Here is a 12341-nt window from a genome sequence, read left to right as displayed (position 1 = left end):
ATTTTTTGCGAGAATGTCTCACGACAGTGACGTAAGCGAGTGCGCCGTTAGTGACAACAGCTGTGTGCAGATCAACAATGGATCACATATCGATTGTGGGAGAGAGTATGAGCGTGTAGCGTTTAAAGCTTGGAAGTACTGACCTTACTTTGAGTTTGATTCCATAAAAAGTGACAAAAACATTAGCGTCCATCGTGCGTGGGAAGAAAACTTCTTTTTACAGCGAAAAAACCGCCAAACTTCCAAGCAAGCACCGAGTGCGCAACGACGTAATGGGAAATTCACAGAGAAACTCGCGGATTCTTCAACTGACCGCAGCACACCTGCACCAGGGTAAACCTCCGCCTACCGCAGTCCTGCTTTACAGGTGAAAATAGAGCAACAGGACCGCTGAGTCTTTGACTTTATTTATTTTCTGCTGTGTTTTACTTGCATCTATTTGAAAGAGTGAGTGTAAACACAAAAAATATTTTATTTTATGTGCTGGAATGTGCAGAAAATAGGTTTAAATGTTAAACTAATTTATTCAAGTCAGAGAATGTTGCATATAATTACATTTTTGCTTGATGCATAAAGTTAAAAGATTAAAACTGATAAAACAAGTTAAAAAAAGAGACTTTTCCATTTGATTACATTTTGTATGATGGATTATGTAGAAAAAGTAGAATTGGGCTGAAAGATCTATCGCTTTATCACCTCTTCAGGTTGTAAATCGTGTTTTTAAAAAGTAACTAAGTAACTAAGTAATTAATTACTTTTGAAAATAAGTAATCAGTAAAGTAACGGGATTACTTTTTTGGGGAAGTAATCAGTAATTAGTTACTGATTACTTTTTTCAAGTAACTTGACCAACACTGTTGACTTCTGCAGTCACCGATGATGATCAAGCTAAGAGAATTTGAAGGTAAAAACAGTCTGCTGATTATTTCAGTTGATCGTTTAACTGGTTTTAAAAACATCAGAAAACAGAGGAAATGTCCAAAATGACGTTTCAGGTTATTAAAAATGGAAAGCAGTGACTCTCAGGTTTATTTCCTGTAAAGGCCAGCAGCTAAACATGGTGCGATCCTGTAATATCAGAATCAGTGATTTTGAACCCTCCACCCCCCCCCCCCCCCAATCCCGTGATTGGAGAGGTTCTTACTCGTGAGCACGGCAACTGTCTTCATGGGGCGGGACCAAGCCTGTCCCCGTCTGAGCAGCAGCCCCACCGTGTAGCAGAGGCCGTGGAAGGAGGCGTTGTACAGCAGAGGCTCGCTGGTGTTCACGAACTGGATCAGGATGGTTCGAGGTTCTCCAGAGATCTGCACCGCATATGCCGTGACGTTCTCCTGCAGGTCTGAGCTATCCAAAGTCGCCACAATCAAACCTTCTTCGTTTACGGTCGCCTGGAACGCCGTCGTGCTCTGAAAAAGAAAAATGTGAGCAAACAAAGAGGTTAACGTTTATTTCAGCTTAGATGAAGCAGCTCCTTTCACTCTGACACGCTGAGCTCTGGTGAGGCCCAAACGCACTGGATCCTGCCCCTCAACAGGCTTCCCAGAATAGGCCAATCAGAAGAAAGTGGGCTCTAGGATAGGGGTTATTAAAGAGACAGCTTTGTTTAGATAAAGAAGGATTATTATTAACTGTGAATAATGCAGAGCAGCTCTGGTGGAGTCCAGGAAGAAACATGGAACAGAACATGATTTATTTCTGAAAGTTAAGAAATCAAAAGTGAAAACAGCTCAAAAGCTGCACAGCCTCTCACACTTGCCAACAGCCAGCCGTCAGTTTTACCCCCTGCAGTCTCAGTGTCCATGAATATGATTTCCCATCATGCTTTGGCCCCAGAGCTCTAAGAATCAGGCCAAAGAGAAAGAGAAGACACAACACTGAGGATGCAGAGAGGGCTCCCATTGGCTGGTGATCAATTAATGACCAATATTAAACACGTTTGACTGGGTGAAGAGAAGCCTCAGACTGAGCATCGGAGTTCCCGTAATCTCGGCCTGTTTTATTCTATTCTCTTCTTTCTGAGCGCAAAGATGATTTGTGTTCCTGTCTCTCCTGTCCTGAGCTGAGCAGGCTGGTCTGCCTTCATTAAATCTGACATCAGGAGGTCGACTCCCCGCCAAGCACCATCCGTGTGCATAAAGGTCACGCTGCTGATTGAATCACATGATCACAGCACCACACATTTCATTCAGTTACAACCCACTATTTGATACTGGTCACTGATTGGTTCCTGGTCTGAAACAGGAGATGTCAGCTGATTCCACCTTAAAGGTGTTTTTTTTTTCCTGATGATAAAACCATACAGAAGTGTCAAAGGAATTCTTGGATTCATGTGTTTTGGTTCTGTGTATTTATTATGCCGTCAGTTTCCATGTATCTTATCTAAGAGCGGCTGCGCTCCGGCTGAGGTCGGATCGGTCGGTTGGAGCCTGTGTTTCCTGTTTGTGGATCAGCAGCAGCTCAGTGACACGATTGCCTACAGCAGCTTCATGAAAGCACTGCGACCTGCTGTGACTGCGGAGCAGCAGATTATCCATCCGCACAGAACCTGACCCACATTTCAAACAGTCACGAACGTGTGCTGCACCGAGGCAGGATGGAATCTACCCTGACGCCGTGAGGACGTTAAATATTCAGCGACAAACAGAGAAAGCGAAGCGGGTTAAATGTTAGTAAATGTAAAGTGTAGCAGGAGCTGACCTACATCCAGGAAGGAAACATTTCTGAACCTGTCAGCTGAGAACAACCATTATCCCAACTCCTCCATGCAGGACACAGGCTCTGGTTTTATTGTCTTTTTAGCGCTGTGCTTAATAAGAATACAGTGAAACCTCAATCTAGACTTTACAGACATTTGGATCGCTGTAAAAAAAAAAAACCCTCAGGTTGAAAACATCAACTGAATTCTATTTAAAGAACATAAAAAAACACTGTGTAAATATATATGATCTAAAAATGATAAAACTGTTATCATTCAGTGTTTCACACAAATTCTCTCAAAAAGCCATTAAAGAGGTGAGGGAAATGTTTTGTATGATGTATGCAGAATCAAATAAAACTATCAGTTTTATCAAAGAGCCATCTTTGTAATTACTGTGCCTGATATAAAACTTTTGTATTTTCCTTCAACTGCTGTTAAAACTCTCTGTGAACGATCTCCACCTACGAAGCTTCACCTCCTCTAACAGCACGCCTCCACATTAGACTGTAGAAGATAAATCTCTCTCTCTCTCTCTATAGAAAGGAGGCAAATAAAAGCTCGGCCCACTCTGGTTTGGCCTTTTAAAATGCCAGGCCGGCACTCTGGCTTAATGACTGCTGTGGTATTTGGACAGAGCAGGTCCATAAAGATGGGAAGGGAGGTGGGGGAGGAGGTGCTGAGGTCTATTTGTGGAGTTAGATAAAGAAAAAGGAAGAACATAGGTTTGTTTGTGGAAAGGAAACTGACTGTGTGGTGCACCTCATGGCTCGATCCTGGGTCCTCCTCTTTTCTGTACTTACATCAACAGTACATCTAACTGAGCTTTTTCCTGTATGCAGGTGATACTCAACTGTACCTCTTTACTTTCCTGAAGCTGGAGGTCAGGGTATTTGGAGGATGTTGGATCCTTAAAAAGAAATATACTGTAAAAACAACCAAAAATTAAACACTTTGGGACTTTTCATTCTGTCATCATTTCTGACTTGCTCTGAGCCCAGACTAGATTTTTTTTAGATTCAATTCAATCTGTTTTATAGAGAACATCCATGTGTTAAAGATCTTTTTTTATTTTAATTTGGCAAAAACTACAAAAATTATGATGCTTGACAGGTTTATACATCTGCTCCAGAAAAACAAAAGAGGAAAACATGTAGGCATCTTCAAAGCTAACGCTGGCGGTGGTGAAAAAAAAGATTATTTTTATTTTTAAAATCCCTCAAAATGAAATTGTTCTTCTGTCTGTCTAGGTTTTCTGTCATTAAGGTCACGATAATCTAAGGAGCTTGGAAAGCAAGCAGGTGGCAGGTGGACTTCTTTAAATTTCTTGAAGGCATTTCACCTCTTATTCAAGAGGTTTCTTAAGTTCTTAAAATGTGGAGAGTCTTAGCTATCTACAACCTTGTGGAGGTTGCCCTTATTTTGAAAAACAAAACCTTTTTTTTAGAATTAATTCATGATTATGTCATTTTGTTTTGATTTGATTCGTATGTGGAGCATGGCTCTCATTGTTTAGAGCTTAATCAATAACCTGATGGAAGCGGTAGATGAGCTGATCCTAATGGGAACATGAACCTCCAGAACATATTTAATCACAATCCACAAGCCGCTTTCTACTTTCTAAATTAAAGGGTACCTATTCTTTATTTTCTTATTATCTGTCATGGATATATTGTTTCACTGTAGTACACCTCATAACCTCTGGGTGCTGCCCCTCTGCATGCCTGTGAAGTTAGTCAATCAGAAGATAGTGTGCTTTCAGGGAGAAGCTAAAACAGCTTGTTTCAGAGGACCAATTAAGGGGCTGCACCAATATCCAGTTCAAATTCCAAGAGTAAAAATAAGTTTCAAAATGAGCTGAATGTATATGTCAGCTTCACACAATCAAGTTTTGAAAACTTATTTTAGATGGCAAAAATTGATACTCAGATATTAATCAATACTTAAATTACAATCAGATCAGACAGTTATTCTGGGTTGAAAGAACCCCTCCCATCACTAACACTAAGCACAGCTTCAGGAGGAAGTTCAGAGGTCAGTGGACAGACCGGTTTGTCTTTATGACCGAAGCAGAAAAGTCGACCAGAAGCTGCACAGAAACAACCTTAAAGTACCAGTCACATAGTTACTGTTGTTACTTCTGTTGTTGTTTGTATTGTTCCAGTCTTTATTTACAAGAAAAACACTAAAGCCTCTAATTTTTCCTGTGGTACTGCAGTATTCCCATATATGCAATACTCTCTTGGGGATCAGTGATGAGTTAGAAATTCAAGTATCGTGACAACCCGAGCTGTCGCCACATTGCAACCATCGACATCAGCCTGAGTGAGAGTGGAAGAGAAAATCCACACTGACTCATTCAAGGCTCCACTGCTCTGCTGTCGCCATGGCAACAGTGATGAAAGGAGCACCACGTTTAGGGTGGGTGGCGGCGCAGCAGGATTACCACGGAGACGCTGCAGAGCATGGGGGCTCAATGCTACCAATGTACCCCCAACCCCCACATCGGGCCAGAATCACATGACCCCAGCTGTTTCACTGATCAGCAAGTTTGGTCAATAAGAAGATCCTCTGAGAGCCTGAACATCAAAACCTGCAACACATTTCCTCAGGTTATCTTTAGTTTCACCCACTGTTCACTCATTAACTGTCCAAATGATCCTACAGCTCCAAGAGCTACACACTCAGCACCGCTTACACTTTTCCAAAGAGAAAGGTTTTCGATTTCTCTGCAGATCACAGACTTTCTGAGGGTCAAGCACTGCCGTACATACTCAGACAGGAACAAAACAACATCAATGGTCTGTCAGCACTGATCAATTTTCTTTCAATCAATGTCTGTAATGACACACTGTAAATAAAAGATGGAAGCAGTCACTGGTTTTTGGACTCATCTTAGAAAAGACTGTATGGGAACAACATACAGACGCTGATGCCTGCTAATCGGTAACATCTAAATAAATTCCTAAAACTGGTGCTCAGACTTCCTGGATAGCCTGTTAGTACAGTAATCTCACAGCAGCCATATTATTGGTCTGATAAAGTAATTAAAAATGCTCCCAAAGGCTCCAACAGCACAAATATGGTCCAGAGGTCCAGTTAAGAGACTCAAATTAGTTGACATAAGGCAGGTAGAGGCCACGCTTCTAATAATGCAAACTTTAAGCTCTAATGCAAGTTAATAAGGTGACTTACAATAATATTCTCCCCTTGTGCAGTTGTTTGTGTCTCTAACTCCTGATATAAACCCCAGATAAACTGTTAGTCTCCTTCTTCTCCTGTATATAGAACTGTGTCATCTGCGTATAGAGACGCTTTTCTTCTCATTCCTCTCTTTTACTTACTCTTATCTTTATTCCTTAACAAAAGTTTGGTACAGTTGTAATGAAGGGGGAAATTATCTATAGAGACCACAACACTTCTGTATCAGGCTGTAAACATGTTTATTTCTGCTGTAAAGTTTTTAACATTACAGTCTATGGAGACTGACTCACTGCTTTGGCCTCTACTGGGCGCTAGAGGAACTGCAGGTTGTGGCTTCTATTAAACCAGGAGTGTCCAACTCCAGGCCTCAAAGGCCGGTGGCCAGCAGGTTTTAGATATCACCCAGGGTCAACACACCTGAATCAAATGATTAGTTCATTACCAGGCCTGTGGAGAACTTCAAGACATGTTCGGGAGGTAATTTAGTCATTTAAATCAGCTGTGTTGCATCAAGGACACATCTAAAGTCTGTAGGACACCAGCCCTTGAGGCCTGGAGTTGGACACCCTTGTATTAAACTGTGTTAATGATCAGGTCCTGATGAGTGTTTCTATTGTAAAACTTGTTCTGAACTTCTTACAACTGTAGGCTGATCATAAAAAAGATCAAAATTAAAGTAACACTAAAATTTCTAAATAATACAAATGAACTGAAAGAAGCAAACAGAGCGTAGAAACTAAAACTAAAAACACTGAATCCTCAGAGTTGTGTCAGGACACCAGCTCATCCTTTCATGAGGGGAAAGTGATTCTGAGTAAGTGAATGAATGTGACCCTGTGAATGGCTACAGACGGACAGCCAACAGGGGGTGGAGCCAGGGGTCGGGAGGCTTCACCCTCAGGCAGCTGCCAGCATTATCATGCAAACCTGCAAAGCTGTGTGGAGGCAGGTGGGGAAGACGGGGGGGGGGGGGGTTCTGGGTGGGCTTTTTTCAAATTTTTATGGCTCACCTCAGACATTTTTGGCTTGATTAGAGCAGAGTAAATCTTCCCTTTTTTGAATGTAGTCTGGTGAGGGTAAATTTCATAACTCTTAAAAACAACCTGAGCCTCACAACTTCTGCAGATTCCTCTTGACTCTATTTTTCCTGCGTGGAAAAGTTCAGCTTGGTGTTTTTTTTCTGATGAAATCCAATCTGAGGCCTTTCCTCCATCATGTTTCTGGCCTCTCTCTTACAAGAGTGTTACACTAAAATCTCCACTTTTCTTTATGGAGCCTGGTGAGGCTCAGAGGTCTTTTCATGCGGTGCTTCCTTTCACCGGAATAACAAAAGATGGCTGACAGCTCTCTGCCTCATTCACAGAACAATGAGAACCTTTCCAACGAGCTCTCCAAAGCAGGTTCCCACAGAAGAAGCTGCTGCAACAACCAAACCGAATGAAGCGGAACGCAGAGGTACAAACATCGGGCATCAAACGCCGGGAAGAGAGTTTACGGCTCTCAAGATCTGTAAAAAAACGGAAAGAGACTGAAAATGTTTTTCCCACACTTAAGAAGCTGGAACAGGGACTTGATTGGTTGATTATTTCAAGTACTATAACAAGCCTAATGAGGTAATGTGACCACAATAAGGTAAAATGTCCAACATTTAGGGCTGGGGCTCATTGCTGTAATCAAAAAATGGAGAAGAAACTTCTTATAAGTAAGTATCAACTCCAAAAGCTGCAGTTCCTCTAATGTCCATTAGGGAAGTTTGTCTTAACTCATGTGAAGACGCTCTGGTAAAGAACACGAGGAAGGAAACTAAAAGTTAACTTCTGGAATTAAATTCAACACGTTACTGTAAGTGATGTTTTTCTTGACCTTAAATGTGGACTGAGGGGTTCAGTGAACCTCATTTTCATCGCCTGTCACTAGAAAAGATCCAGAAGGATCTGCAGCTCCATATATATTTTAGATTCAACCAATCAGATGGCCCCATGTGAAACTGTGGACCAATCAATGACAATGCGTCCCTCCACGGGGGCTTTCTGTTCTCACCGTCTGGATTCTGAAATGAGACAGAGCTTCAGGGTGAAGTTGATCATTTTCAGTCCTTCATCAGATCCCAATGTATCACGGTGGTGGAGCTGGAGGTGGAGGAGCTTCTTTATTGACCTTCCTAAACGTTTCATTAGAGCTCAGCAGGAAAAGTGGCGAATCACCTTCTCTTCATCAGCTCACCATAACCATCATCATGTGACTAACAACACGTAAAAGGTCCATCAGCTGATTACACAATCAAAGCCAACAGGAAGCATATCTTATTTATAAGACCTTTCAAAATAAACGCTCCCATTAGTAGGGAGATAAAAAACCAAAGTTGAGCTGTGATAACTGTTATTCTGAAAGAGAGGCTGAAGCAGGAAGAACCTTCCATGTTCTACAGAGAGGATGAGGAAGGATGAAGGCTGGTCGTGTGTGGTGATTGGCTCTGGATCATTCTGGCACTTGCTCTTTATAAACCTTTGACCTAAAGAAGCCCGTCCAGCCTCTGTTCTGGGTGTCTGAGGTTGTACTCGTTGTTATTCCACTCGGCTGCGGCTGAATCGCCCATTTAGCCATCGAACATGGGCGACGTGGCGGCTCAAAGAAGAAGCTCAGTGTTTGCTCTGCAGATCTAACTCTGATTAAATTCTAATCGGGCCTCTGTTAACCCTCCGCCGCTCTGATTATGCCCTCACATTATTGCCCTCTGTCACATACAGGGATAAACCCTCCAACGTAATCCAAGACGCACATTAAAGTCACGAATGTGTGAATATTCAGAGACCGTGTGGAGCGCCGACTTAAACAGATCTCTGAGTCACAGCCGGCGCCACATGGTTACTGTGGGCTTACAGTCCAGAAGTGACCCCAGAACCATGATGCAGATCTGAGGACATGATGGCTCACGCATTACCCATAAATCTCACTGATGATGTCAAAGCCACAATAATGAGAACAGCTGATTGACATTAAACAATTTCCTAAAAATACAAAAAACTGCTGTTATTATCTGACCTCTGAACTCCAAGCTCATCCAAACACTAATAGGACCCACAGCACGCCCCCTATTCCCACCTCTACACCCGTATGTACAAAAGTCATCCATCCATCCATCCATTCTCTGCCGCTTATCCTTTTCAGGATCGTGGGGGCACTGGAGCAACAACTCCACCTCATTGTTTTAAAAAACTCTGTGCTTTTCCTCAACATTTTGCCGCGACATTTCAAAGAGCCGAAAAGTAAATAAACGGCAGACAGAAATCAGGCAGGTCGAATCGTCTTGCTTTTCACGCATACGCAATACAGGAACGTGTTTCCTGTATTGCGTTTCAATGTGGATGAACAACTCTGTGAAAACAAATGAAAACAATAGTGTGGATGCGGAGTGTTTTCAGATGTATACGCCATTTTCAATTTTATCCTGGCTAGTGTAGACGTAGCCTAACTGCATGTCTTTGGACTGTGGTAGGAAGCCAGAATACATAAGTAACAGCTAAACAGGAAGTTCTCTGAAGTTTTCAGGTGCCAAACTCAACATTTCATCAGGTCGCCTCCATTTTTGGTCAGCTTCATCTGAAGGACCTCTGAGACATAGGTTTCACTGGGGGGCGTGGCCACAGTGGCACAGTGAATTTCAATGTGCCACCTCATGGCTCTTAGCTAACTTAGCTGTTAAAGTTCCTGTTCAGACCTGAAATTACACCTGCACTGAGGAGATGCAGGCTTGTCTCATTCTACTGTACAACATGAACAGTGGATGGGTGCAGTGGAGAGATGAACAGTCTTTGTTCATCACGGGCCACATAAAACCTTCCCAAGGCCTTCAGCCCACTGCCACAGTTTGGGAATCCACGGCATCCGAGGCCCTGGATGCAGGAGACCGAAAAGACCCAGGAGTACCAGACCTGGCTGAGTGACTATCTCCTACTCTTGGATCCAGACACCTTCTGGGCAGTCCTGCTAACAAATCAAGGAGGTGAGTTATGGCTAAACAGTGAAATGTCCCATCAGCCAATCACAGAACTGTTTGTACAAACAGTGAAGAACTGAGTTGATAAACACTGACTCCCATGGTGCATTTCAGCAGACCAACTAATCACTGACTTCAAATTCAGTCTGAAGATAGCACTGATTTTAAATATGTTTTACTAACAGCTGCAACATATCAGTGATTTCAGCGTCTTCCTCAGGATTGTGGGCAATGTAGTACGCTGCTGTTAAACCTGAAATTTTAGAGACAAAGCAGGAGATTCGGATAAAAACAAATCTGGATTTGGATAAAACATTTATTCTTCAAAATAAAAGTTCCTCACACGGTTACATTTGTTAAAATGTGCGTCGTATTATGTCCAAATAAAAGTCCAAAACTTAAGATGCTGATGTCAGTGAAACAGGAAATGCTTCATAAATTATTCTTCTTCATACTCTTTACATTCAGCGCCTCAAATCGGAGCAGCTGTCAGAGGACAGAAAATTGGAAGCTTGGAGCATCAGATAGCGCTCAGAGCAGGATATTAACACCGCATGCGGATAGCGAGGATAACGAGGTGGAGGGGAACCCGTTACACTGTAAACCCGCCACGTTACTTCACAACTATCTCGACACTGAACAGGAAATAAAAGTCTGCAGCTTCCAGATGATTTTACAGGGACAGGAAACAGAAACTCGCAGACAGGAAGTTGTCCAGCATCAGCGCAACACTCGCTGGTCCTTCACAACAGGCTGACTTTAACCGTGAAACCGACGGGTGCTTTATAAGCGTCCACAGGTGGCATGTCACAGGGCCATTATCATCTCGCCATCTTCACCCCGGTGAATAGCGCTGCATGACAAAGGTGACATCATCATCACTGGTCAGGCACCTCTCTGTTTTTGTAACCTCACTTGTGTTACTGTGCCCGCAAAAAGCACAAATGGACGAGTCTGTGTGATGATGTCAACAGCTGATGGACTACACCCACAGGGGGTGCTATAGTAACCTCTGGCTTCAGCAGAAACATCAGGAACATCTGGCTTCACACATGACCACTCAGTCACTTTACAAAGAACAGACTGAGCATGTGCAGGAGTGCTGTAATAAAGGCATTGCTCCTAATACCTGTAAGTGTAAAGTAGATTTACCCAGATGCACCAGCTAAGAGTGAGTCTGTATGTGTGTGTGTGTGTGTGTGTGTGTGTGTGTGTGTGTGTGTGTGTGTGTGTGTGTGATGTGTGCGAGACTGTGTGTGTAAGTGTCTTTGTGTGAGTCTGTATTTGCGCATGTGTGTGCGGTGTGCCTGTGAGACTGAATGTGATAGTCTGTGTGTGTATGGGTGTGTGTGTGTGAGTGTGTGAGTCCGTCTGTATTTGTGTGGTGTGCGTGTGAGACTGAGTGTGTGAGTCTGAGTCTATGTGTGTGTGTGATGCTGCAGCCGACTGACCCACTTTCCGCAGACACATCGAGCTGCTGGCTGTCGCGTGTCCGCCGCGCGCGCGCGCGCGCGCACACACACACACACACACACACACACACACACACCTCCCTCCTCCCCTTCCCCGGTTCCTGCGGTCGAACAAAGCCGCTGCGGCCGGAAGTGCGGCTCCTTACCTGGGTGAAACAGAGCAGGTGGAGCACGAGGAACAGCGGGTGCAGCATGGTGCGCGTGTCCCGGTCAGCGCGCGCGATCCCTGGCCTTCTTCCTCTCAATCTGCTGCGCATCCAAACAATGGCGCCTCCTCCTCCTCCTCCCGCTGCTGCATCGGAGCGCGAGCCGCGCCACGCGCACAGGTCTGTGTCCGCTCCGCTTCTCTGAGCGCGCACCGCCTTCACCATCAGAACCGCGGGAAGCAGCACCGGACCGGCCCACACTCACATACAGGCCGGGCAGCGGGGTCCATGCCGCAGCCCGCAGACGCCAGCAGGTCGGTGACGGTGTTAGTGATGGAGCTGCTGCTGCTGCTGCGCGCCGACGCCCCGCCCTGCGCCCCGCAGCCGCTCCTCCTCCTCTTCATCAGCTCCCTCTGAGAGGCGCTCAGACTGAAATTACTCACGACATCCTGTCTCCAAACTTTATTTCACCGCAAACATAAAAAACACAAGGAAGAAAACACAACCGTCACGTGACGTCACATCACACATTGAAATCACATCGCTCTGCTGTTCACTGACGCAGTGATCACTCTTCACTACATCAGAGCTCAGAGTAACTGTAACTCAGAGTAACAATAACTCACAGTAAGTAACTGTAACTGAGATTAAGCAACTGTAACTCAAGAGTAACTGTAACTTAAAGTAAAGAGCCAGCATGTCTAGCTGTCTCTGTACTCAACAATGAGATCTCAGTAAAAATAATGATTCCAAAACAGATTTGTTTTTCTGTTTTTAAATGGAGACAGAAATGAACAGCCCCTGAACAGGAAGCAGTTTCCACATGG

General features: G+C 43.9%; 1 protein-coding gene across 3 annotated transcripts in view; it reads right to left on the bottom strand.

The window, feature by feature from the left end:
- Positions 1-11853, bottom strand: part of ptpro (protein tyrosine phosphatase receptor type O) — a 43246-nt gene extending 31393 nt beyond the window's left edge. For all 3 annotated transcript variants that reach the window (XM_040048400.1, XM_040048401.1, XM_040048402.1), the window contains exons 1-2: positions 11515-11853; positions 1145-1406 (exon numbers count right to left, since the gene is read on the bottom strand). In XM_040048400.1, coding sequence (XP_039904334.1) covers positions 1145-1406; positions 11515-11739 — 487 coding nt within the window. In that variant the 5' untranslated portion in view covers positions 11740-11853. The remainder of the gene's footprint in view (positions 1-1144; positions 1407-11514) is intronic.
- Positions 11854-12341: the final 488 nt, after the last annotated feature.

This window comes from Simochromis diagramma, unplaced genomic scaffold, assembly GCF_900408965.1.
Source record: "Simochromis diagramma unplaced genomic scaffold, fSimDia1.1 OVJJ01000557.1, whole genome shotgun sequence".
NCBI classification, from domain to species: Eukaryota; Metazoa; Chordata; class Actinopteri; order Cichliformes; family Cichlidae; genus Simochromis; species Simochromis diagramma.
The sequence above is the reverse complement of the archived record's forward strand: the minus strand, read 5'-3'. Positions and strand labels throughout refer to the sequence as shown.